This window comes from Hipposideros armiger, unplaced genomic scaffold (assembly GCF_001890085.2).
Source record: "Hipposideros armiger isolate ML-2016 unplaced genomic scaffold, ASM189008v1 scaffold_109, whole genome shotgun sequence".
Taxonomy (NCBI): domain Eukaryota; kingdom Metazoa; phylum Chordata; class Mammalia; order Chiroptera; family Hipposideridae; genus Hipposideros; species Hipposideros armiger.
Genome location: NW_017731459.1, coordinates 112227 through 139206, shown reverse-complemented (window position 1 = coordinate 139206; position 26980 = coordinate 112227). Strand labels below are relative to the sequence as shown.

The following is a 26980-nucleotide window of genomic DNA, read 5'->3' as shown; positions in this document are numbered from 1 at the left end:
GTGTGTGTGTGTGTGTGTGTGTGTGTGTGTGTGTGTGTGTGTGTGTGTGTGTGTGTGTGTGTGGAGGGGGGGAACTGCACATTCGCGGTACAGCTGTGAGTACATGCTGCCGTTGACCACAGTGCGCTCTGTTTCTCTTCCCAGCATCCCAGTGTAATGTCAGCCTAAAGAAACAGAGGAACCGTGGCATCCTCAGCTCCTTCTTCTGCTGCCTCCGTAACTATAATGTGGAGGCCCCGCCAGCCAGCAGCCCCAGTGTGCTTCCCCCGCTGGTGGAGGAGAACGGAGGGCTTCAGAAGGTCAGTTCTGATGGCGAGCTGTGCACTCCGCAAAACTGCTAAGAGCCTGTGAAAGCACGTGTGCAGCCATTTACTTCAAGATTTGAAATTACAAAAAAAGCCATCTTTTCGTCAAAGGATAGCTCAGTCATTTCCATGTAGCAAATAAAGGACCTAATTGATGAGAGTTATAAGAGCCACTTCACATTGTTATATTCTCTCTTGGGAAGTTGAATACATGAATAGAGGTAAAGAAGCATTAGCAGACAAAGAAGTAGAAAGACAAAAAGAGAAACAGAGACACGGGAATGAGCCAATAATAAATATAAATGACTTGAACTACCTTGTTTAATAACAAACATTTGTTATGTATTCTTTTATACATATCAAATAAAAAATTTTAAGCAAATTGTCACAATGGTGTAAAAAAAAAAAATTCTACCCACGTGCTGTCTACAGATATATTCTAAACGAAGTGACTCAGAACAGTTAAAAATAAAAGGATGAGCAAAAAGACATTCTACAACTATAAGCAAAAAGAAAGGGGTTATGATATTAATTCAGTCAAAATAGAATTTCAGGTAAAAATCACTGAAAGAGGCAAAGAGGATTATTCGTTATGAAAATAATCAAGATTGAAGACACAAAAGTCATAAATCTTTTCCAGATGAAATGAGCGAAGGACATGAACAAGCATTTCACAAAATAAGAAATAGTTTGTCAATAAACATGAAAAATTGTTCAATATGGTTAGTAGTCAAATGCACACTGAAACAATGAGATGTCCTTTCCCATTACCAAATTATCAAAGATGTTTTTAAAGATAATATTTGCATTTGGCATGGAAGTCATGAGAGGGAGGGTAAGGGATATAAATTGGTTATTGGTAGGAGTGTTAATTGGTTACACCTTTCTGTAACTAATTTCTGAAGGGAAATTTGGCAAATGATCTTAAAACCTTAACAGTATGCCTATTTGTTCACCCAAGCAGTTCCAACTTAGTGACATAACTGTGGATGTACAAAAATTTAATGGTAAGATATTAGCCAGGATAAATTATTATATTGCAAAATTGTAAGCAACCTGATGATCAACAATAGAGAATAAAAGACCTATAGAATAACTATATAATCAATGTAGCTATTAAAAATAACATCTCATGAATATCACTAATATAGGGAAATATTCACAATGTATCACTTTGGGGGGGAAAAAGGCTAAAATATAGTAGGTGGGTACATTTGTAAGTATGTATATAGTCATACACAGGCATTTATAAGACTAGAATGATGTGTGAAGTCAGACGATTAAGTTCGCGAACTCACCCTAGAAAAAGTGCTACATACCTCACTGCTGAATATCACTATGTCACCTTTGAAGTACTCCCCTTGGGAAGCTATGCACCAACACCAGTGCCTAGTCCGCCCTTCAAAGCAGTTTTGGAACTCTTTTTGTGGAATGGCCATCAGAGCTGTCGTTGTATTACCCTTGGTGTCCTGAATGTCATCAAAATGTCTTCCTCTCAATATTTCCTTTATCTTCGGGTAAAGAAAGAAGTCACTGGGAGCTAGATCAGGTGAGTAGGGAGGGTGTTCCAATACAGTTATTTGTTTACTTGCTAAAAACTCCCTCACAGACAGTGCCGTGTGAGCTGGTGCATTGTCATAATGCAAGAGCCATGAATTGTTGGCGAAAAGTTCAGGTCGTCTAACTTTTTCACACAGCATTTTCAGCACTTCTAAGTAGTAAACTTGGTTAACTGTTTGTCCAGTTGGTACAAATTCATAATTAATAATCCCTCTGATATCAAAAAAGGTTAGCAACATCCATGCAACAAGTTTGTGAACTTAATTGTCAGACCTTGTATACCAAAATATGAAGAGATTATCTCAGACTGGTGGAATTATATATAGGATTTTCCCCTCTACTTTGTGTTTTATTTTTCTCTTTTTCTTCTTTTACCTTTTCCCAATTTTCACAGAATTAGCTGAAATTACTTTTGTGATTAGAAAATAAATGATTTTAAAAGTACATATGAATGTAAGGAAGGGGGTTCTGGGAAAGTGACAGCCTGAGCACATGGCTCCGACCATTTAAATTCCCTATCCAGAGAAGCACAAGTGAGCCTGCTGGTGGAACCTGGAAAGTGCATTAAGACCTCCTGTTTTCCTAACATCTTCAGGGAAAAGAACAAGCACAGGATTCATTCTCTCTGGTACTCAGTGAGAAGCTGCCAACAGGAATAAGTTTGCCTCTTTGGGAATCCTAGGAAAAGACTTAAAACGCATAGTCCTGTGAGGTCAACCAACCAGCAGGAGCCCGTGGGCCCACTTGATGTGTGCGGTCCTTGGAGGGGCTGTACTGATGAGCTGAATTGCTTTCGGTCCTGGGGCCCTGGAGGAACCTAGGAGTGCAGGGACTTCCTTCATCACTTGTTTGTCAGCTTGGGCTCTGCTGGACCGTGAAAACAGCACTCCATGCTGGGCCTTGCAGTGCTCCCCCATTTGCCACTGCCGAGGAAGTCCAAGATGAAAAATGAGAATATTAGACTCCTACTTGAGGTAAAGCTAATGGAAGAAATAGAAGAGAACTTTAACAGACAACTCGGGGAATGATATTTCAGGAAATGAGTTTTGAGTACAAAAGTAACTTTTAGAACTTAAAAAAAAAATCCCATGATTTCTAAATATAAAAATTCAATAAACAAACTGCGAAAAAGGAGAATGAGAATGGTCACTGCTGAGAACTGAATTCATGTTCTAGAAGAGCAAATGGAAGAAATATCTTATAGTTCAGACCAGAAGCAGAGATGGTAATTGTGAGGGGGCAGGGGTAGGAGGAGAGGCTTCTAGGAGACCTAACAGGCAAATAATAGGAGTTCCAGAAAAAGTAATAGAAGACATTTTTCTTGAGCTGAAAAAAAGCTTGAATGTGCAGATCAAAAGGATTTACCAAGCCTACAGCAGAATTAGTGGGGCAAGCAGGGGAATACCACAGGCCTAGATGTATGTGGTTGACATTCTGAAATTTAGGTATGAAGAAAAAAATCTTAAAAGCTACCAGAACAAGTTATTTTAAAAGAAAAGAGAATTATACTAGTACCAGACTTCTCACTAGCAATACTGAAAGCCAGAAGAAGACCGTGGAAAAAATGTTTATAGGCTACTGAGAGACAAGCATTACAAACCAAAAATGTGTGACCAAGATATCAGTTAACTATTATGGACAAAGAAGTATGTTTTCAGACATATAATGATGCAGAGAGGGAGCCCAAAAAAAATCTGGGTGAGACTGATATTCAATTACAACATAATTAAAGAAAATGTAGGAATGAAATGACTATTAGGAATAGAACTATAACAAGTAGCACAATGAGAAAATAGATCCTCAAAATTCACAGGCAGTGAAAGGGGAAATAAACAGAAATGTGAACAAGCCATCAAATAAGGAAATGGAAAAAAGAACAAATAACATAATAAGTAGTAAACCTCACATAAAGAGTAGGCATAAAACCAAGTTTAATGAACCAAATTCTCTTAATGAAAGACCAAGACTATATCAGATTGGCTTGACATATTTGGCTGTATGTGTTGCCAAGAATATACCTATATCAGATAGGAATGATTTTGGCAGCAAGTAAAAGAAAACTGACATAATAGCTTAAACAAATAGGGGATTATTTTTGTCACATCAGAAGCCTGAGTCTGGCCATTGCTAGGGTGAGTTTGGGTGTTTGATGAACCCATCGGGACCCAGACTCTTTTTGTTCTTCCGTCTTTTCATCTTTCTGCTCCACCATCCTTGGCATATTTGTCTTCATCCACGAGCTTGCTGTTTATTATCTCAAACTCACAAGCTTCAGATGTGATATCCACATTGAAGGGAAAAAGAGAGGGGTGAGTTAGCCATGTCTGTCACTTTAATAGAAAGTAACCCCTCTCACAGAAAATGCCAGGAGACTTCTGCTTATGTCTTATTGGCCAGAACTTTGTCACATGGCTACCCTTTAGCAGCAAGGGAGGCCTGAAAGGGAAAGAATTTAGACCAGCAAATTCCTGCCCTTAACAAAATCGGAGCTCTTTTCACAAAGAAGAAAATAGGAATGACTACTGAACAGCTGTACTAGTCATTGTGGGTTCAGTTGTGCTGCGGTAACATGCCCCAAACCTCAGAGGCTTAAAACAATAAAAGTTTATTTTTCACTCATGATGCATGTTTGTCATAGGTTGCCTGGGCCTTCTGCTCTGTAGCACAATTCAGTAGAAATATAGTGTGAGCCATATAATGTAATTTAAATTTTTCTAGTAGCCTCATTTTTAAAAAAACATTTTTAAGATAAATTAATTTTAATATATTTTATTTAACCTGATCTATCCAAAATATTATTTCAACATGTGAACCAACAGAAAAAACATTCATGAGATAAAGTTTATTCTTTGTTTTTCTTACTAATTCTTCAAAATCTGATGTGTATTTTACATGTATAGCACATCTAAGTTTGAACTACCTGCATTTCACATGCTTAGCAGCCACATGTGACTAATAGCCATTGCTATTGGATTGTGTAACACTGTTTTATCCTCATTCATGTACCTAGACTGAGGAAGGCCCATCTCTGCTTCCATGATTGTCACAGTAGGGAAAAGGGAATGTGGCAGTCACACTGGCTCTTAAAGTTTTCACTCAGAAGTGATATGCCTCGTTTCAACTTACATTATATTGGCCAAAGCAATTTACATGACTATCCCTAACTTCAAGGGGCACAGAAGTGTAATTCTACCATGTGCTGAGAAGAAAACTGGAAATATTTGGTGAACTGTGTTATTGACTATTACAATAATTGGCCAGTAGTTTCTGACCCAACATCTAAGATGCAGTGATTATTAAAAGGTGGAAAATAAAATCTACAAAGTATTATAGAACAAATAAAAACCAAAAGTGGCAATAGTGATATCAGACAAAACAGAATTCAAGGCCAAAAGCATTAAACGGGAGAAAGAAGGACATTTTATAATGATAAAATGTCTAATACATGAAGTGTATAATAGCCATAAACCTTTATATACTAATCAACAGTACAGCCAAATACATAGAAGAAAACGATTTAAACATGTTTAAAAAGCTATCTTGTAAAATGACTCGTAAACAACCAACAACATAGAAAAACCATTGGCAGCTTCTGGCTAATGTAATAAGACAAGAAAATGAAATAATTGGTACAAACATGGAAAAGGTACAAAATTAGTTTTATTTGTAGATGACATGATTATTTATATAAAAAAGCCCAAAATACTCCAAAAAATTAGAATCATTAAAAGTTTTGATATGGTGGCTATTACTTATGGAGAAATGTGCTGTGTTTCTGAATAGGAAGACTTAAAATTCATGTGGAACAAAAAATGTCTAAGAATAGTTGAGAAGTTTTTGGAAAAAGAATAATGAAAAATGACTTGCCTTAACAGATATTAAACCTTACTTTCCACCGGTGTAGAGGAATACAGCAGTGAAATTTGTATAATGAGATTCCACCGTAAACCCTAAGGTAGCCTCAGGTTCTGACATCTCCCCTCGGTGTGCTTTCCTCATACTCTCCCTCCCTCAATTTAAAAACCATTGCTGTAGAAAATCGCCATTAGTGAAGGGAACTTAGTTTGTACCCTAGACCTGTAGAGGATAAAAAAAGAGAAGAATTCCTGCTGTCATAATAAAAGTTACTTTAGAATGGCATCTGCCTAGATGAAATGCCATAAGAAGATGGTGTTGTACCCCTGGAAGGTTCCCTGGAGTATTTAGCTGTACGTATCAGAGAACAGAGTCCAATAAAGGCAGTTCCTCAGGCAGAGCCGAGCTCACCTAGATTAGTGTTCATGCATCGATCTCCTTCAGTTAACATGTGTCAAAATGGCTTTTGAAAGAATGAAGGTCGCGCTGAGTAATGCATCATTTATTTGCATGACACTTGATTGTTCAGTCCGTGAGACTCCACGGAAAGAGCCCGTGTTAGAGTGAAGCAGCTGATTCCCAGAGGAGGACCCCCTGCCCTTAGCTCTCAGCTTGGTCAGGACACCTGAACACAAGCCCAGGCCCATTAGATGTGGGAGCAGGTTCTGGGCCTGTCTCATCTGCTGACTCCCCAGCTCTCCCTTCCTCTGGGAACTCAGCACACCTGCGGAAGAGGGAAGGCTGTGGACCGCTGCAGCAGACGGCCTCAGGCTCCCATCCATCCTGCGTATTTACTTTGCCCTGGAGAAAAGCAGCAGTATCTTGGAGGGGCAGCCCTTGCCACCATTGCAGTTACACCCTGGACCTGCAGGCCAGTTGCCCAAAATAAAAGTGTCTGCAGCCCTTGGCCAGAGGCTAGGAGGAGTCAGCATCTAGAAGACCCCAATGGCAGAGACCATGGAGGACTTTGAAGGATGATGATAAAATAAACAAGGTTGCTGGACACTCACTAATGTGTGCATACCTCGTGTGCGAATGTGTGTGCGTGCGCGCGCACACACATGCACACGCGCACACACACACACCCTCTAGGGTAATTTTCTAGCCCAAATATCTGTCTAGAGTAGCACCTTTGGTCATGGTCTGTGTTTTATCAAGCCCATCAGATAGTTATGCTATCTCTCCCATCACTGCTGTGCTCATCTCGTGTGAAAGTGCACCTGTGCGTAGGGGCTGTTGGCAGTCTCCCACAGGCTCCGTGTTCTCAGCTGGAGGCAAGGGAGCATTTGACAACATCTGGAGACAATTTTGATTGTCATTACTAGGAGATCTAGTGGGTAGAGGCCGAGGATGCTGTTAAGTAAGCATTCCCCAATCTCTAAGACAGCCCCCCACGGCAAAGAGTTTTCAGGCCCAGAGTGTCAGTAGTGCTGGGGCTGAGAAACCCTACTCTACAATGACCCAACTTGTTGAGGCTTGTGAGCTTCTGGTGAAAATCTCCCCCTGCCAAGAGCAGTGATGTGCTCCCAGGTCCAGGTGCTAGGAATACTATTTAAGAGCTTCTGAAATGAACTTCTCTGTATACTCGTAAGTTCTCGAAAACAGATTGGCTTTGGTTGGGCCATCCTGTTGGAGAGCAACACAGCTTTGCCTTGAGTAATGGATGGCAGAAGGCAGTTTAGAATTCTTAAGAGAAGCCCCCGAGTGTCCTGAAAAGCAAAGAGCCATCAAGATTATCTCAAGAGGAGCAATAGTTGCTGTTACACTGCAGAGGGGTTGACGAGGGGCTGGAGACAATCAAGAAGTTGCTAAATGGTTCTTAGCGTCAGAGCAGAGCTCGGAAGGGAGCCAGCCCCCTGTTTCCCTGTGGACAGTCAGGTTTGGCCCCTTTCTATGAGGCTCCTGTCACCAGTGATCCCCCCTCAATAAAGGTGGATACACTTTTCACAAATCCTTCACTGTGGGAGACGGTGAAACAGTGCATCTCCTTATTGGGAACCTGCTATTCATTGCCTCCCATCTCACCATCTGAAAAGGCAGCAGCAGCAGCAGCACAGAAACTGGAAATGCTCAATGGAGATAAATTTGTTCTTTTATTAGCATTTCTTAATGATGCTAAAATGAAGTGTTTCCATCAACCAAGTTTGGAATAGTGAGAATTCCAGGCTGAGGAATGTTAGAGGCCCTTCCTGGGGGCCTGAATATCCTTAACACTCCCTGTGAATACAGGTTCCGTTCCCATTAAAGGGAAAGCTGTCCCCATGTCCGTGGCCTCAGAGGGCACTTGTACCTCGCCTTGTCCCCTCTGCCCAGTCCTCCCCTACAAGAGGACCAAGAGTGACCAGGGGGGTCCTTGTAATCTGATGAACTTGTCTTCCTTTCCCTGCCTCCCGTATAGACTTAAGGCTTAGTCTTTTTAGGGAAAAACTTATACTTAAAAGAAGAAACAAGCCAGTTATTAGAAGGATTCTGATCCTTCTAAACTAAAATATGGGTTTTCATTTTTATTTTTCAATTAAGGACTAAATTCCTGGGCCTAAGGGAGGCACTATGCAAATAAACAAGCTAATTAATGAGCCTCAGGAGTCCAGCCTGGTTTGTGGGGGGGGGGTCTGGGAGGCAGAGTGTCTAGGGCTCTAACTGTGGAGAATCTGTGGGTTCCTCCTGTTCATTAAATACCACAAAGGTACAGAAGATGGGAAATCATATGCCTGCTGTACTCAGGAGTGCTTTGAAGTTTCTTTCAAGTATATGATCTAATTCTCTTCAAACCTGACAATGAATTTTTTTTTTTTCCTTTTTCCTCAGGGCGACCAGAGGCAGGTCATTCCCATACCAAGTGTATGTATATTTATCCAATTTTATTTGAACATTCATAGTATCTTGTAGCTTTGGGCCTACTAATGTAAACTTTTTTTATGTTCTTGCTTACATTAAGTTTTATCATATGATATAAACAGCTCTGTTCTGTTAGGAAGAAAAACGAAGCTACATTTTAAACTGTGAACAGGAAGTTCTGTATGGAGAGAGTTCCCTTCTTCCGGAACAGCAGGAGTAACCAACATCTATCAACCCAATCCTCACTTTCCTTTCTCTCTGTGAAGGTCCTCCAAGTCTGAATACACTAAGGCAGCTTGCCAACCCCAGCACCTTAGCCCCAGCTCCAAAGACTGGGAAAACACACTTTTGCCCAGACGTGGTTCTTCGCAGCAAGTTGTCCCAGTGGAATTGGGCTCTCACCAAGCCCATGTCCTAGGTGAACAGAACTTTTCTGGCTTGTTCAATAGTGTCAGTATCCTCGCATTGGCTCCGAGATCAGAAAATCACCCCAATATATTCCCTGAGCTTGCAGGACCCGCCCCACTCCCACAGGCTGGCTGTGCTGTGACTCTGCCTCAGGTGGGCATCCCTTGGGTCCCCCACTTCTGTCTGTAGCCCTGGAATTTGAAAGAATAGTTCAACCCCAGCACAGGCCTGGAGCACTCCTCAGACACCCCCTGACCCCACTGCTCCTTCTCTTCCTCCTGCTCTGCGGCAGAGCCGTTTGGCCTGAGGCCACTCAGCAAGAAGCAGACCAGTGACTGACTCCCAAAAGAAAGTTGCTATCGAGATGTCCATATCAAACGACCTTTCAGGCAGCCCTGTGACCTTAGAGAGGGATGTGGGTTTTAGAGGTCCATAGATCCTTTTGGAGTTCATAAGTGTGATGATTGGGTGTTCACGTTTGTTGTGAGATGTGCCTCCCACAAACCTTTTTACGACATTGGCACATTATCCGTCTGACGTGGAAAAAAAAAAAAGAGGTCCATAAATTGATATATTAATCCCTAAAGATTCTCTGATTCAGATTGTCTGATTCAAATCTGTTCTCTATTTTTCCTTGGACTTTTTCACAGGTTTTCTGGGAATATCCAAGAGACACAGCAATCCTACATTGAAAGGAGTGGATTTCATTAGTACAGGCTGACTCTACATTTGTTAATGCATGTCACTTATAAATTGCCCAAAAAGTATTTGATAATTTCATTTTTCTCAGAACTTTTAACCTTCCATTGATTAACAAGTTGCAAGGGTTTGTGGAGTGATTCTTATTGTTAGCATGGCTGGGGGTTGGGCTTTGTTGGGAAAACTGATCAAAAAGACTGATCGAGCAGCATGACTTCTTATCCAGTGTTTGAGTAGGATTCAGATCTGTCATCTGTCTTTCCTTGGACTTTTTCACATATTATCAGTCCCCAGTGGGACTGATAACCAAAGGTCTCTTTTTAGCCTTTATTACAAAGTACTTGCATAGACTGTATTTTTCCTGCAAAGGTACCTGTATTAAACAAGATGGCCTCTTTCCCCCTACCTCTGACACTTGAATAGTACTGTTCTTTTCTCAAAGTTAATTCACTGCTATCTGTAAAGTTGAGGGCTGAATCATTTGTCAGGGTAGAAACTCTACTGAGGAAAATGACCCTTTTCCCACAAATCTATCAGACTCATCCTAGAATTTCAGAATAAAATAGCCAAGGGGAAAAAAGATTCCTTGTGTAATTTAACCCAGTGCTAGATCAATAAACTGTTGACTGCTTCCTACATATGACACACTGGGCCGGGCCTCATGAATCTGTGAACTGTCTTGCAGAAAAGCAAAGCCTAGCTAAAGTAACTTGCATATTTGAATGATAACCTCCAGAAAAGCAGTTCTACTGATGGACGGGTATGATCCCCACTGCCTGCTTTCGTGCAGGAATAAACCCAAGTCCATCGGAACCCAAGTTCAGCCCTGGGATTCGAGCCCTGGAATCTCCTGCAAAACCTGCACGTACCTGTCAAGGGCGCGGGTCACAGAAATAGAGTAGCCCTGCCCTTTCAGGACCATAGGGGGACCTGGTCAGTGGTGGGAGCTCCTGAGAGCTTGGGGACTACACCACAGGACCAGAAATCCAGGGTTGTGCTGAGCCTGCAAACCAGGTTCCACAACCCCGTGAAAGCTTTTTCCAGGCCCTGACCAGGAAAGGCAGCCCTGACCTGTGGGTGCCCAGAGTAGTTCGAGCTGGCGTCACCCATCTCTGCTGCTCACCTCGCCCTTTTTACATTCTCATGTTCTGTTTATATGTGCAGCTTTGGTCTTTTGGGGTTTTTTAACTAAGCAATAATTCAAGCTCATGGTTTAAAAAAATACTTAAAGATTCAAGGAGAAAGAAAAAAATCCCCACCTTGGTCCCAACGCCCTAGAATAACCGCTTTTAATATTTGTTATATATCCTTCCGGAAATGTCCTAAATAAACACAAACATATTTACACAAATGAGAATTTTAACAAATATTTTTTTGGTTTTAACAAGACACCTTGATCATCTTTTCAAATATTAGTACATAGCATCTACCTCATTGTTTTACATGTAGTTGATAGCATTTACTTGATTTCCACTTCTGTGCTATTACTAATACTTCTCTTACAAGTATTTTTGTACAAGTTTGTGGACTTGAGTAATAGTGTCTGTGTGATCAGTTCCTAATTGTGCCAATGCTATAATAGATCAAAGGACGTATTTTACATTTTTGGTAGATTAAAGCCAAATTATCCCCCAGAAGCCTAAATCACATTTCTACCAAAAGTATATGGGATTCCCCATTCTCTTATTAAATATTTTAACCTTTGCTAATCTGAAAGTAAAGAGTGTATCGATTTATTGCTTTGATTTGTATTTCCTTATGAATGAGTGAGTGTGAACATCTTACAAGTCTATATGCCTTTCTTCTCTATTTCTTATAGATTTTTTATAGATTTTTATACTGCGTTATCTTTTTAAATTTCAAGGAAATTAGCACTTTTCCCAAATTTATGATATATCTTTTTGGCCTTGTTTATAAGGAATGCCCCCGCCCCCGGGGGGGGGGCTGTGACTACTCCTACCATCCCCACAGTCTCCCCTGAATTACACAGTATACTGCTGCTCACAGTGCAGGGGTGACTACAGCTGAGAGGGGAGAGGAGAAATGTGTTTTCTAACAGTTACGTTTCTCTGCCGTTTGCCTACGCCTTTTAATAAGCACTAGTATACTTTTTTCCACCAAACCTTATGAAGAACTTATAAGCAGAGCAACTATTAATATTCTAGTTAAAGATGGTCTAGAGTTTCCTTTGCCTCTCTCCTGCAATAGGCCCTGAGATCTCTGCACACACAGACAAAAAAATCTCATGTACCCAGAAGAGGTGAGAGTGTGTTGGGTGGATACTCTAAAAAAAGGGACTACTGAGTTAACTATTCATGGCTACCAGTTCACTTCCAAGGACAGAAAACTTAAATGAATGCCCTTCCCAAACCTTGGATGGCAAGGCTTGGTCCCTTCCTCCTCTCCCTGCACCCCCAACATGGTTTCTGCCCCTGTTCCCCACCCCATCCATCCCCCTGGCAGTACCCTCCACGTGCTTTGGACCAAGGGATTTTGTATAGAAAAGGCTTGATATAAGTGGTGTTTCTCTTGTTCTTCAGCTTTATGAGAGCCTGAGAGAAAATTTGCTTTGAGACGTTTCTTAGTTAATGATTCAAGCATCACCTGAACAGATCAATTGAAGTAACAAAGCACTATTGCAATTATATAGCGTCCTGGCACGTTTCAAGGACTCAGCTGTCCAGAAGAATTCTTACCAATAGTCTGAACAATTTGCATTAATCTAAATCCAAGCTCTCAGGGAAGCTGTGTGCATTTAGGAAACGGGCTAAAGATTAATGGAGCCCTCCTAGCCCATTGCCCCCAGCCTGGCCTTGTTCTCTGCAGCACAAATGCTAAAATCAATAGCTTGCTTAATACCCTTCTCATTCTTTTCGCTCCAAATACTAAGGGGAGGCTTTCTACTTCCTGTTAACTCAGAGAATGCTTGTAAAGTGGAGGTTAAATATGCTAAGAAAGTAATTTTTATTCTTGGGTTTGGAAAATAACAGAGCCACTTTTTGGCAGATCTTTGATGTTTTCAGATATGCTAGGGATAGACTTTGTAGATCCTTATTTTCCAGGATAGCAATTACGTAAAGTTAAAATGTTATTTTAGTGTATAAATGCATAGAGAAAGGACTGTGCAGATACACACCAAACTAAAAAGGGAGGCGCATCTGGGAAAAAGAATGGGGGTTGGTGGCGGGAGGGCATGGAAAGGGGAACAGTTGTGTTCTCATGTCTATACTCTTTACAATGAGAATGTGTTTTTATTACATAATTGTATAACAAAAAAGTTAAAACAAATTTTATTCTAGTCACAAGCATGCTTTCTGCTATCGCCTAAGCAGAAATAACGAATCTCCTCTCTATTATGTTCACTTATAGAGCTCATTATACCCTGCCTTTTTAGAGCACTTTTGATACGCAACTTCCTCTCACAAGTTTATTTTAATTTTTTTAATAACTAGCTTGCTTGCAGATTTATAATGAAGGACACAGTCCTTCCTAGGACCTTGAATCCCATGCCCTGTGTCTAAGCCACATCTCTTCTCAGTGCCTCAGGATTAGGAATAGTCCTTGGTGAGCTTTAATTAGAGCCCAGGGAGTTGGGAGGCCATAAAGACTTTTTCTTCTAGATGATGTGGGAGAAGGTGAAACACCCGCGCTCACTAGAGAGAGCCCCTCTAGAATTAGAAACACTCATGTCCCCACACGTGGCCTCATCGTGGTCAGTCCTGACAGTGCTCCCTGCCAGGGTGATCATTGCACTTGCAAATGTACCTAACCTGATGACCGCCTGTTACATTCCTATTGAATCAGCTAAAGTCCAAAATTCACTCTAGGTTTTTTACTAACATTTAGTTTAAAAAAAAAAAAAAGTGGGTGGGGGGGAGGAATAACCATTTAAAAGGAATTACCTCTTGATTTTATTTTTTCTTGTTTTATTTGATAAGCTAAACTGTCCATTCTTCGGTGGCTAAGGCCAGACCGTTTCTTGTGTTTTGTTTTGCATTAACTATTGAACAAAGCTTGACCTTCTTCAAGGGCAGAAACTTAGCTAGTTGCCATTGGGCACCGAATAGGCCCCAAAGTAAATAAAAACACTTAAATCATTTCTAGAATGAGGCAAGGCCCAAAGAAATAAATTCTGTAAATCAAGAGTGAGGTTGTCTGAAGATACCTAGCATTTTATTAGCTCTTTAGGACCTCTTTATCACAAGATTAGCGTCAGCTACTACAAAGACATATAAATAGATTTCCTGGTTAACACACAGCATGGGGATTAAAGTATAATCTCCAGAGACAGAAGACAGAGGTAAAAATGCCACATTCACTCACTATTATACCACAGTGGGGCGGGCACAAGGCAGGGCCCTGGGCCAGTTTTACTTCTGTTTCCTATTATTGGAGGTCAGTTTGGATTGCATTTTGCTGGAGGGTCTACAGTTTCTCTTCAAGTTTTTGAAAACGTCAGTCGCTTGAAAAAAATACTGTGTTTTCAGTTTAGCTCTGAAATATATTTATGTACCACAGTTAACTTCCGACAAAATATGATCCCAAGAAAGGGGCCTGCATAGTGAGAGTAGCTAGTATAATTAAACATTCATTTTTGTGTAGTCCATTTTAATAATAACATAGCCCTATATGTGCCAGGCAGAATGGGGGGGGGAGCATTTATTGCAATTACAGCTAACAACTCTTCACAGTAGGCATTAGTTATCCCAGCTAATAGACAAGAAAGAGACAGAGCTGATATTCCAACCCAAGTTTGTCTGGTTTTAAAGCCTAGGCCCGGGCTGTCCAAGTGGCTCAGTTGGTTAAGAGCTCGGTCAAGAGCACGAGCTCTGAGCAACAGGATCGCCGGTTCAATTCCCAGACCGAGCTGAGCTGCCGCTGAGCTGCCAACAAGTGGCAGGATGGCTCAGCTTAAAAAAAAATAATAAAATAAAATCCTAGGCCCTCATAACAGCCATTCAGACAGTGGCACGGGATTTGGTAAAATTTCAGTTGCAAGCTACTTATTTCTATGAATTTTAATAAAATTCCATGATGTGCTTGACCAAGCATGTAAATGTTTGGTTTCATTTTTAACCTTGTTGACATAGTATAATACAATAATAAGAGGATTGGTTTGTCCTTCACATCAAGGTAATAATGATTTTTTTTTCTTTAGCCACCAGCTAAATACCTCCTTCCCGAGGTGACGGTGCTTGACTATGGAAAGAAATGTGTGGTCATTGATTTAGATGAAACATTGGTGCACAGTTCATTTAAGGTAAGTCAGCATGACCTCTGTGATTATGGTCCCAGGGATTTGTGATTCGGTCACAGTCATAGTGGAAAACGGTGAACGCATGTGGTCGTTAGTGTATGACTTCACTGTTGGTGAAGAAATCCCAGTAACAGGTGCTTATTAACTCAGGTGAACGTTAACTCCGGTAGTTGAATATTAACATAATTCGCTTGAGGGGAAAAGCACCAGGCTGCCAGTGTCATGGAAACCTCATTCTTTCTTATGAGACTTGACGATTCCAGCACTTTAACCCCTGCAGAAATACTTCTCAGGCGGCACAAGGCAACCAGTGCACCAGTGCCCAGGACACTACTGTGTATTTGTCAAGGTAACCGGAGCACCATATGCTTATTAGGAGGGGCATGGGAGGCACTGCCGAAACAACCTGCTCTCCTGGACATTTTCCCAGACTAGTTTTTGAAAGATGTTCAGTACTGAAGACAACTTCCTCAGTTACAGGCATTTGAAACAGATTCAGCTGTTTAGTTGGACCATTTTCATGACAACAACCATGGAGACTTTATAAACTTTCTAGCTAAGTGAGTGTCTACCTGTGTGACTTCCCTCCTGAAGGGTACGGGGCTGCAGTGATATCTAAGTGAGCGCCAGACAGTCTTCTGTCACCTTCCTCACACTTCATCTCCCATCACCAGAAGAACAGCAAAAATTACAAATTTCTAAAGGGCCTCCATGTGGGAATAGCTGTGGCAACACCATTAAGAAATGAGTTAATGGGCCGGCGGAGTGGTGCGTTGGTTAAGAGCTGGCTTGGGACACCAGAGGGCCCCGGTTCGGATCCCACATATAAGGGCCAGTGACACTGCCCTCTACAGCTAAGATATTGAATGACAGCTCAACCTGGAGCTGGGCTGCTGTGAGGCGACGGCGACGGCGTAGGCTGCAGCCCCTGCTGCAGTGGGTTGCCATGGGCTACTGTGTGTAGCCAGCAGCCAGCGTGAGTGGCCATCCAGAAGCTGGTAACTGATCTGCCTCGCCCGGGAAGAGCGCAATGATGGTGCCAACTTGGGCCAGTAAAGCAATGTCCTCCACAACTAGACTGAAGAACAAAAGGACAGCAACTTGTCTGTTCCCATTCCCCCAATTCCCCAATTTAAAAAAAAAAAAGAAAGAAAGAAAGAAATGAGTTAAATAAAAAATAAGAAAAAAGAAAAAGAAAAAAAAAAGAAATGAGTTAATTAACCATTTTCCATTTTTTTGAAATGGAATAAATTGCTTAAAAGAGGCAAATGATGGGGGCTGGCCAAGTGGCTCAGTTGGTTAAGAGCGCGAGCTCTGAGCTACAGGGTCGCCGGTTTGATTCCCACATGGGCCAGTGAGCTGCACTCGAGCTGAGCTGCCGCTGAGCTGCCTACAGGTGGCAGGATGGCTCAGCTGGTGAGAGCACGTGCGCCTAACAACAAGGTTGCCAGTTTGATTCCCACCCAGGATGGTGGGCTATGCCCACCCGCAACTAAGATTGAACACGGTACCTTGAGCTGAGCGGCTGTGAGCTGCTGATGGGCGGCCAGATGGTGGCTGGACTTAGAGCTGAGCTAGCTGCGCCCTCCACAACTAAGATTGAAGGACAACAATTTGGCTGTTCCCCTTCTCCAATTCCTCAACACTGTTCCCCTCCCCCAAATCCCCAATAAAATCTTAAAAAAAAAAAAAAAGAAGCAAATGATGGAAAGGTTTGGAAAGAGGGGATCAGTGTGCTGGAGAGAAGAAGCAGGTCCTAACCCTGAATCCTGTTTGCCTTAGGACAGTTCTCGCGATGGAACTGCTGTACTGTCACTGGCCAATTAGACCTCATTTCTCTTCATACCCTCAGCCCAGGACTCCCCTTGCCATCCATGATGGGACATGTGTCTCACGTGAACCATAGTCAACCCTTGATGGTTGTATGGGGACTGGAAGAGCCATCAGGTTTGCCTGAAGACCTGAGTGTCAGAGACAGCCTTCCTTGTGCCTGCTTCTCACTTAACAGAGGCCTTCCTTGATGGGACAAGGCTAGACGGTTGTCTTGGAGTCCTTTGGGAGAATGGAGGAGAGGCCACACGTACCTCTAGCAGTGAGAAGTAGCCTGTCTGGCCCCGGGGGCACGTTAAGTCCCGCCTCATGCCCCAGTACCTCGAGGGCCCTTCCAGGATTGGTCCAGGGGCTGCAGTGGCCTTATGTCCCAGCTCAGCTATGAACAGCGTTGGAAGAAGCCTTTCTTACCCTGTCAGCAATTTGCTCAGGACTTTTTCAAGTCCCTCTGGAGGGAAGCCCGTTAGAGCGGGGGTCAGTTGCCTTCACAGCAGCAACAGCTTCTCCGCAAGCAGCTCCAGGAGTGTGGGTAGTGCTGACCAGACCACCCAAGGTTCCTGGGGATTCCTGGCTCCGAAGGCAGGGCCTTGGCAGCCTCTGGTGTCTCCAGGGCCTGCTCACAGGGCACTGATGGGACAAGCTGATGGGAGGAGCATCTCCTCATTTCTTCTCTCCCTGGCCTGCCTACATTGGCAAGCGGAATGTTCTTTATTGTATGGTTTTTAATGTTCTGGGAGTTCCAAAGCCCTTTGAGAATCTAAAATCTAAGACTCTCTCCTTGAAAATGTACACCACACAGGCTCCTGGAACCCTTGTTAAGAACCCTGGTTCCTGCATGCGTGGTCTCCTTGGCACTGACACGTGACAGGAGATCAGGGACAGCTGCTTGTTGTGAGCTGGGGAAGGGCCTTTCTCTTCTCATGTCCTCTGTGGAATATGATTTCACAATCGAATGCCTTGTGAGAGTTTCCCCCTTAAGTCGTTCCTTTTGTTTTTTTAGCATGATTCTGCATTTTAGTTGTGAACTTACAAAACACTGAACTTGTCCTTGGCTTACCAACCATAGAAGTGAATAAACTAAGTTATATTGAGCCTCAGGTCTTCTATTGAGCACTTGGTAATGGTCCTATGATCTAGTATTTTTCACATTTTTCAGTTTGCCTATCAAAGAAGAATGTGCATTTGTACAGTGATGGGCTTAAAGGCAAACCCCAGTTCAGAGTCTGAACAGAGACTGTACCCAACACCCCTGCCCAGTGGCCACCACACACGTTCTCCTTCTTCCAGCTCTCCCCTGTTGTGCCAGGCGTCTGCACCCTGATGATTCTCTTGGGTATGTTCACTGGGTAGTTTTCTAATTTGTGGAATTCCATTTAGAGCTCTGTGTGAGTCCATCACTGAGAACATGGTGCTAAAGAATCATATTTGAATTTTAAATGTCATTAATACTGTCAGCATTATTTTAAATATCCAGCAGATTTGGGGTGTGCTGGGTATTGCGTTCCTTTGAGCAGAGCAGTCTAGGGTGACCTGAAATCACTTAATGCTCAGAACTGTGTGGAGCCCTTCACGGACCCGCGCGAGACCTGTTACTGTGGCCACGGACGACAGGAAATGGGAAGAGCCTGCCCGAGGTGGTAGGTCTGCGGCCTCCGACTTCACCCTACAACTCCTGGGCGCTGCTTTATGTCCATACAAGGAGCATCTCCTGCTGATCAGCCCATCCCAGGGCCGCCCGCACTTGTGGGCTGGTTCAGTATAAATTCTCCGCCCCAAGTAGCACTGTCCTCTGGGACCACTGGGCTCTCACCTCCTGTCTTTGGTGGCCAGCATGGCTCCCCATCATCCCGGCAGGACTTCAGGCACGAGCTGGAGTTTCTGACGAGCCCCATTTCCTAGCCAGGCTCCCGACCCTTTGTGACTGAGGTGAGGCAGGTGATAAAGAGGTTGGACCAAAATGCTGAAAAGGGAACGATATTCAGAACAGAAAATAATGTGCTTTCCTGCTTGTGCTTCTTTTAAGGAACCAAGGCATGCTTCAGCCTCCTTCTCCTGAAATAAAAACATGGCTACAAGCAACATTTTTTTCTTGCCAACCTTTCCAATTTTATTTCATTCTTTCAGACATATTAATTATAGTTTCTTTTCTCTCTAGCCTATTAGTAATGCTGATTTTATTGTTCCGGTTGAAATCGATGGAACTATACATCAGGTAAGAAATCAAAGCTAAATCTGAGTTTCAATTAGCATTTATTTTTTTTTTTAGTAATTACATTTCTTATGAACTTTATTTCTGAATTCCCATTTCAGTAATAATCATATTCGTGAATCAAAAGGAAGCAAACTGTAAAATAAATATAATTGTTTTCTGCTTTTTTCACTCAGATGGATTTATTTTTATGCTGAGTTTACAAGGGAAACTGTAGCCTATTTGTAAATATTAGATGTGGTTGCAAGTTCAAATAGTTCTTTGATTTGATGCAGACTTTTAGAAATTTCCATATCCCCCATCGGCCTAGCTTGATGGTCTAATTAACTTCCTCATGTAATTGCTTTTGGCTACTCTCCTAGCAGGCAACAGGAAAATGCGACAGGGTACCCACTTATGGTGGATTTTCAGGAAAAGGTGCCATTTCCAATGCCAGCCACTCCGGCCTGATCTTGTCTGTCCTGCATCATGTTCTCCAGTGACTCTTTAGCCAAAATGCAAACGAAAGAGAAAGGGAGAAGGGTGTGAGTGTTTGGATAGCAGGCAGCTTGGAGTAAAGATACCCTAATCAGTTGGTATGCCTCTTTGTTCTGATATTTTTTCCCCTTATCTGCATGAAGTTCCTCCGGAAATAGCTTCATTTATGAACATATTGGAAACACTGGAGGCAGAAGAGTTGAGGAGGCTTTGGTCAGTTTTCCACACAGATGACCTGACCATCTTGCTGTCAACCCCACTGTCTTAAAGCGAGAGTCTCTGGACTGATGTGTGCATATCCCAGGAAGGGAAATCTCTCCTGGTGCTTGAGCCATAGCAGGATGTGCCTCCTTAGTTATGTCCGTAGTCTCCTTGGCCCTTGAGTGTCAGGTGTCAGAACTGGCAAGGCCTCGGAAACCAGCCACCTCCTTGTCCAGGTGGGGAAACTGAGACTCAGCCAGAGAAAGCGTTGGCTCAAGGTCCTACAATATGAAGCATTACAATGAGACTCCCCGTCTCCTGCCCCCCTGCCCAAGGCTCTTTTCCTGATACCCCAGTCCTGCCCCTCCCCTGCCAGGAAGCCGTTCCTGGGAAAGGCAGCCTTGGCCCTGGTATCTCCACACTTTGTGCTTTTAAAAATCATTAGGGAGCCAAAACAGCAGGCACTTGGGCATTTAACATTTGCAAAAGCATCAACTGAATTAACTCGGTATCCGTGAAGCAGTTAAGGCTTCTGCGTTTATTATCTCGGCTCATGTTACAAAGTAATGAGACAGAGGAGAGGCTGCCCATTGGCATGGCAAGAATTAGGAGAGAAATTAATGCCTCATGACTATGAGCATGACCCTCGGGGCCTGACCTGCTATGACCAGACCATTCTCGAAGGAGCCAACCTAGCCCCCTGCGCCCCCTCCCCCCAGCCTCCCTCCAGACTGTGCTGTGATTCACTTGGCGATAGATGCCCCAGGGCACCAGGTCTGGGATCAAACACTCTCTCCTGAGGGACTGAAGCCACAGGCGCGAAGAGGAGGACCAAGGCCCTGGCGAAGGCCGTGGCCTCGTTCAAGTAATCCAGGATAGGCTGTGCAGGTCCCAATGGGCCTATTCTTGGTTACTTGCACGGGGACGCGGGCCTGGACGCCGGCATCCGGGCCCAGGACCTTCCTCTCTGCCAGAGGCACCAACACCAGAGTTTCCAAATCAGTCTCCTGCCCTGTGTGTGTTGCAAAGCTTGCTTTCCAAGCAGTATTCCCAGGGTTACCGAGGACCGCAGGCCACACCCCCTCCCTGGTGCTCAGTCTCACGGGCAAAGTGGGCACCGAGAGGTACTGCAGCCCAGGCCCTGCCCTCAGCCCCCACCCCGGCCTCCCAGCTCCTCAGAGCCCTGTTGGCACCCACCCCAGGCCATTCTGCTCCCCTGCCCCTCGCTGCACCCTCAGGCACAGGCCCCTGCTCACCCCACTCCCAGTAGGCCGCACATTTCCCAGCAAGTCCTGGCTCTGTGTAGAATTCCTTTGCCAGCAGCACATCGTCTGTGTGATACAGAACCCCCTTTTTCTCCTCTATTACCCCTCCTGTAGGATATCCAACCTGTTCCATCTGCCATTCATGGCCCCGCGCATACTACCCCAGCCTGCCTTTCACACTTCCTCTTCAGCCGCTTCTCCTGTCCCCCATCTTTCCTCTCTTATCGCTGCCTCTGAAGGGCTGGTCATGCAGGGCTCTGGCCGTTCTCTAACACCCCAGGTGTTTTCAGCCAGAAGTTATGCTGACGCTGTTTCCTCTGCCTGGAAGCTCACTTATCCTTAGCGGCCTGGCAAGCTCCTATTCATCCTTCAAGGCCCAGGCCAAATGTTACCTTCTGTGATTCCCTCCCCTTGAGAGGGAAATTAATTGTCCTTAATTTATGCTTCTACTGTAGCTTCCGTTATGCATGTTGATTTTGATATATTTTTGTGTATGTCTGCTCTAGACTGTGAGCCCTTTAAGGGCAAGGCCTGTGTTGTATTCGTCTTTGTAACTGCTTCAGGCTAAGCACAGAGATGCGGCTCAGTGAATCCAAATTGGATTGAATGTTAACAAGCTTGATTTATTTTAGGGTAGTGGCTAATTTCACATGGGATTTGTTCAAGTTTTAATTAGTTTTTCCCTCCACCTACCTCCTCTATCTTTGTTCACTGGCTTTGCCTTCTTTCCCATCTCCGTGCTTTCCTAAGATGTGTTTGGGCTCCCTAGCCATGAGCACAGAGCCAAGCCACTCTAGGAAGGTCGGTCTACTCTTTGCCCCTTTCTGTTTGGAGGACCCTCCTGAGGGCTCATTTCTGGCACCTTGGATGTGAGCACCTTGGCTCACATCCCCTGCAGTATCCGTTTCTGTACCAAGCCTAAGCAGAGTCACCTTTGTGGTACCCAGTGGACGGCTTCCCAAGCTGACAACGAAAGCCCTCCTTGCAGCTTTGCTGGGCCTGCGCGTCCTCCCCAGGCACTCCCAGCAAGGGAGGTGTAGTCAGAGTGGAAAGGGGCAGCAGAGCAATCCCAGACCTGCCAGGCCAGGCCTGTGCCTCCAGAAAGACACCCCCCACCCCCGCAGACCATGGCCTGTGTCCACAGAGGGTCTGACCCAGAGCATGTGCCTAGAAACACGTGTGAAATGAATGAGCTGTTTCTCGCAAACAGGGCACAACCCTCCCACTCACTGGCTCTGAAAACCCCCAAGACTCAGTACCATGGTCAGCTTCCCTTTCTCCCTTGGGAGGAGCATCCGTACGGAACTCAGACCTGGAGCCCAATCTGAAGAGTATATCTAGCCTCAAGCGCCACATTTGACTACATAGCTCCTCATACAGTCTGGGTCTTCATACCACACACAGACCCCGGGAACCGGAGGCAGGAACCTTTCAGGAACCCTTCCCACACTGGTGTTTGGACCCCCGGCCATCCCCAGCAGCTCCTATGACTGACCAGCTTACTGTTTCCTGCCTTTGCAGGTGTATGTGCTGAAGCGGCCACATGTGGACGAGTTCCTCCAGAGGATGGGACAGCTCTTTGAGTGTGTGCTCTTTACTGCCAGCTTGGCCAAGGTGAGTCCTGCTCCCAGCCTCTCCACCCCTACCCCCTATCTGCCAAATAGCCCTTTGTTAAGGTTGGGGAAGCTGTTTCTATGGTGACACATTCCCACCCCAGATGGGATGGATGCAGGCCATGTGCACAGCACCAGCCTGAGAGGCTTCTGCGTTACCATGGTGACAGGGAGCACTTGGAACAAATGCTCCATGAAGTTGCTGCATGCAGCCCCCTGAAGCTGGTTGTCCATAGAGCAAGAAATCACAAACGTGTCCAGCGTAACTGAGAAAGGGGTGTCTGCATCTCATCTGTTCACTGGTGACTAAATGCTAGAGGCTCAGGCCTCTGTGCCCTGGGGTTAGCTTACACAGGTTTGGAGGAGAGGTGAGTGTCAGAGAGTCACCCACGAGCACGGGCCGAACGACTGCCCTAATGAGCCCTGTGACCTCAGGCAAGTTACTTCACTTCTCTTGCCTCGGTTTCTTCTATAAATTGGGGATAACTTCATCTACCTTGTGGGGCGGATCCAAAGAAGTCATGCATGTCAAGGGCTTACCGCAGTGCCTCACTTATATTCAGCAAGTATTCACGATGCACCTGCTGTGTTCCGTATGCTTTGCTGGGCACTGTCACGTGGTAAGCTCCCGGTGTTTGCTGTTTATTATCATAATCATTCATGATAAAATAATTCACACACACGTTGGTCCTATAGCTTGGTACGAATCTCTGACCCAGTCTACACTGGCTCTGACCAAATACAGTGGTTCCTTTGCCCTGTCCAACTGTTGGAGGGAATTATCGGGTTCACAGGACCCCCAATGTGGTTTCGTCTCTCCTTTCGCAAGTGTGCTGCGGGGCCTGCTCTGTGTAGGGCAGACAGGCAGGCCCCCGCTCCTCAGAAGAGATCCATGCCATGACCATCTCAAACCTTGACTCTGATGGGGCCAACACCAGCCATTTGTTGGTGGCACCATCAGTGTCTCCATGGGCGCCTCAGGACCCTGAGTGGCCCCAAAGGTGAGCTTTGTGAGGCCCAAGTTAGCCACCTGCCTGTCACAGACCTGCTCCAAGGACTCAATGCAGCCCCCTCTCCCATATCTCTGCCGGCTCCCTTCGCCTCTGCACGTCGGGGACCCCGACTCCGGACTCCCAGACATCCTGCTTTGTCAGCCTGGGCATTCCCGGTTCGGGCCATCTCTCTGCCATGGCCGAAGTGAGAGAGAACCCCACCTGTACAACATTCTGCCGGGCTCATTGCCGGGCCTTGAAGCATGAGCCGATAGAGAAGGACTGCAAAACCTGGGCCTGACTCTTGCATGCGAAAAGGAGAACATGGCCTCAGGGAAGACATCATCTTCCCCAGTGGGTGCTCTGTCAGAAGAATGGCACCAAGACTAATTGTATTATAGTGTCAATGGCTCTGCTGACCGTGCTCTGGGGTGCCGAGAAGCCTGAAGTGATAACTAAAGAAATAGTAAACAGGAAGATGGCACCGGTAGTCAGTGGATTGAGAGTTGTTATTTCTTTGGCAAAATTGAAAACACTCTTCCTTGGCATTGTCCCCAGCACCCACTTAAACATCCTTGTTTCCTCTCTTTTCCTGGACTGCTCCCACCTGCCCCTCCGTCTGTCTCTCCAACCCTTCTCTCACTGCTGCTCCGGCCTGGCTCACCAAATCAGCTCCCCAGTGCAGCCTTCCAGCCTGTTTCCTCCCTGATGCACAAGTTCTGCGGACAGGTGGGCACTCCGCAGGCCTTGGCTCTGGGCTCAGCTCCCAGCCAGCACCATCGGGACAGCGGACCTCCTGGCCCACCGCCCAAGGGCCAGCAGGAACCCTAAGCTGACTGCCAGAGCCCTTCAATATATGCATCCTCATTGTGGTTTCCTGTATTCACTCAGTCACCCAGCACATATTTACCTAGCACCTGCTGTATATCAAGCATTGTACTAGGCACTGGGGATACAGGAGAGAACAAAAGAAACAAAGTCCCTGCCCTCATGAAGCTTACGTTCCCCACATTCGTCTCCAAGGCCTGGAGCTCCTAGACTTAGAACTCCCTTGAAAGAGATATGCCACCGCCGGTATTAATGGTTATAAGGAAATTAATCATCCTTTCCATCTATTGGGTTGTCGGAAAAGTCATGACGTATTTTTTCTATATTTTTTGTTGCAAAAATGCGTCATGACTTTCCCGACAACCCAAAAGAACCAGGCCCTTCTAACCCACGCATGTGGCACTAGGCTACCCTCACCAGCAGAAACCTACAGTACCCTGAGCTCCCACCCTACGTGGTCAACAGGAAATACAGTCTGCTCCTAGACTCTGCCTCCCTCCGGATGTCTCTGGAGAGAGGAGGACTTTGCCCTGGCATCGCAGCTGCTGCTGTAGCCCTGCTGGCATTTGCTCTGCCCTCAGGGGCTGCTGTGCATTCCACTGCCTGTCTTCCCACCAGCACCTGCCTCGGCTGCTTCCTGCCTCCCAGACAGAGTCACTGGGCACCTGGTGACACCTCCCTTTTGTCTTGGTGCTGAGGCCTGGCCTCCCATCGGGCTTCGAGCTGCCACTCCTTTGCCTCCAGCTCGAGCCACTCAGTCTGACCCAGTCTTTAAGACATCTTCATTTATGAAGATTTTCCCTCAGGGATGACCCCTTTATTTCTGTATCCAGTTCAGCCTGCTTTAGGGAAAATTCTCCAGGCCATGAGAGAGGGCCAAGCAGGATGAACCCCAAAAGTAAGCTGGGCACAAGCTCCCTCCCATAAACTCTAAATAAATGGAAGTGAGTGTCAGCTCCATCCTGAGATGGTCAGGAATGGGTCTTGCCCAGTTGCTCGGAGCACCTCTAGGGGGCAGTGTGACCACATGCCACAGGAGCCGAATGCTAAGTCAGCTCGTTGGTTCACTGATGAAACTAGTATTTGCAGAGCCCCTACCATGAGGCAGGCCTTCTGCGAGGTGCTGGGGATGTCATGGTGAATAGGACAGGCCAGGCCTGGGCCCTGACAGTGAAGAGGAAATAAAGTCGCCCCACATGGTGATAAACTGTGAAGGAAATTACTGTGAGGCGATAGAGCAGTATCCAGAAAGAAAGATGCAGGACTCTAGGTGGGCAGTAAAGGAAGCCAAGGCCTGAAAAACGACACAGGAGAGGTTCATGCAAAGAGCTGGGAAGAGACTGTTCCGTGCAGAGGGAACAGTGGTACAGAGGTTCTGACCACGTTCAAAGCCAGTGTGGCTCCAGTGATTCGAGATGGAGCCGGGAGGTCACAGAAATCATGCAGCTGCAGCCATACAGGCTATGGGGCGAGGGGTGTGGGCTGGAAAGGAGGCCCAAAGGGAAAGGGGAGCTCTGGAGGCTCACACAGCCCCCCCAGGCCAGAGATTAGAGGCCTGGATGGGGTGCTGGCATTATAAATATGGAGAGGCGGGTGGATTCAGGATATTTTTGGAGATGGAACTGACAGGAATTTCTGATGGATTGGATATGAGAAGTGAGGGAATGGAAGAATCCAGGGTGTCTTGCACCCACGGAGAGGAAAGTAGCCAGGATCCTGAGATTTCCGAGGATTTAAATCCCCTTTTAGGAAAGTAAGCTGCGCCTTGCTGCCGCAGGTCAGGGTTTCTGGGCTCTTTCCAGCACCCCGCCTTCATTGCCACCCCTGCTTTCCAGTACGCAGACCCTGTGGCTGACCTGCTAGACCGCTGGGGCGTGTTCCGGGCACGGCTCTTCAGAGAATCGTGTGTTTTCCATCGTGGGAACTACGTGAAAGACCTGAGTCGCCTTGGACGGGAGCTGAGCAAAGTGATCATCGTGGACAATTCTCCTGCCTCGTACATCTTCCACCCTGAGAATGCAGTAAGTAGCTCCAGAGAAAACCAGGGCGCCCTCTGAGCTCTGTCTTACTGGGCAGGTTCCACTCTGGAAGCTTCCAGCACCCGTGCAAAGTTTCTTGGCCTCTCCTTGGTGAAATCGCAACTCTGCCACTTAGCAACTGCATGACCCTGACCACGTTATTTAACCTCACTGAGCCTCAGTGGCCTCATCTGTCAAATGGGGATTATAGGAATGCTGATGTCAGAGGATTGTTGGAGTCGGTACGGCAGTACTGAAAAGCACGCAGGACAGTGCTTGTGATGGGTAAGTGCTCAGTGAGTCTGTGTCACCCTCTTAGCAATTTAGATATTATCGCTGAGAAGGCGTCTGCCTGTCATGAACCTCCTAGAGCTGGCTGCTTCCTGGACTTCATGACCCCTGTAGACTCAGAAGGCCTAGGGGACCTCTTCAACAGAAGTGTTTCTTAAAAATGAATGAAACACTTCAATAAGGTCCTCACATAAGGCTGCCAGGCTTTACCACCTCATAGTGATGTTTTAAAAGTATATAATGGGGGGCCGGCCGAGTGGCGCGATGGTTAAGAACTCGCTTGGGATGCCAGAGGGCCCCGGTTCGGATCCCACATATGAGGGCCAGTGACACT

The 26980-nt window shown here is 45.4% G+C and overlaps 1 protein-coding gene across 1 annotated transcript in view; it reads left to right on the top strand.

The window, feature by feature from the left end:
* The window catches only part of CTDSPL (CTD small phosphatase like), a 39469-nt gene that overhangs the window by 4649 nt on the left and 7840 nt on the right, over positions 1-26980 (top strand). The window contains exons 2-7 of the mRNA XM_019647244.1: positions 145-299; positions 8529-8561; positions 14824-14925; positions 18908-18964; positions 22426-22518; positions 26173-26358. Of these exons, the coding sequence (XP_019502789.1) occupies positions 145-299; positions 8529-8561; positions 14824-14925; positions 18908-18964; positions 22426-22518; positions 26173-26358 (626 nt within the window). The remainder of the gene's footprint in view (positions 1-144; positions 300-8528; positions 8562-14823; positions 14926-18907; positions 18965-22425; positions 22519-26172; positions 26359-26980) is intronic.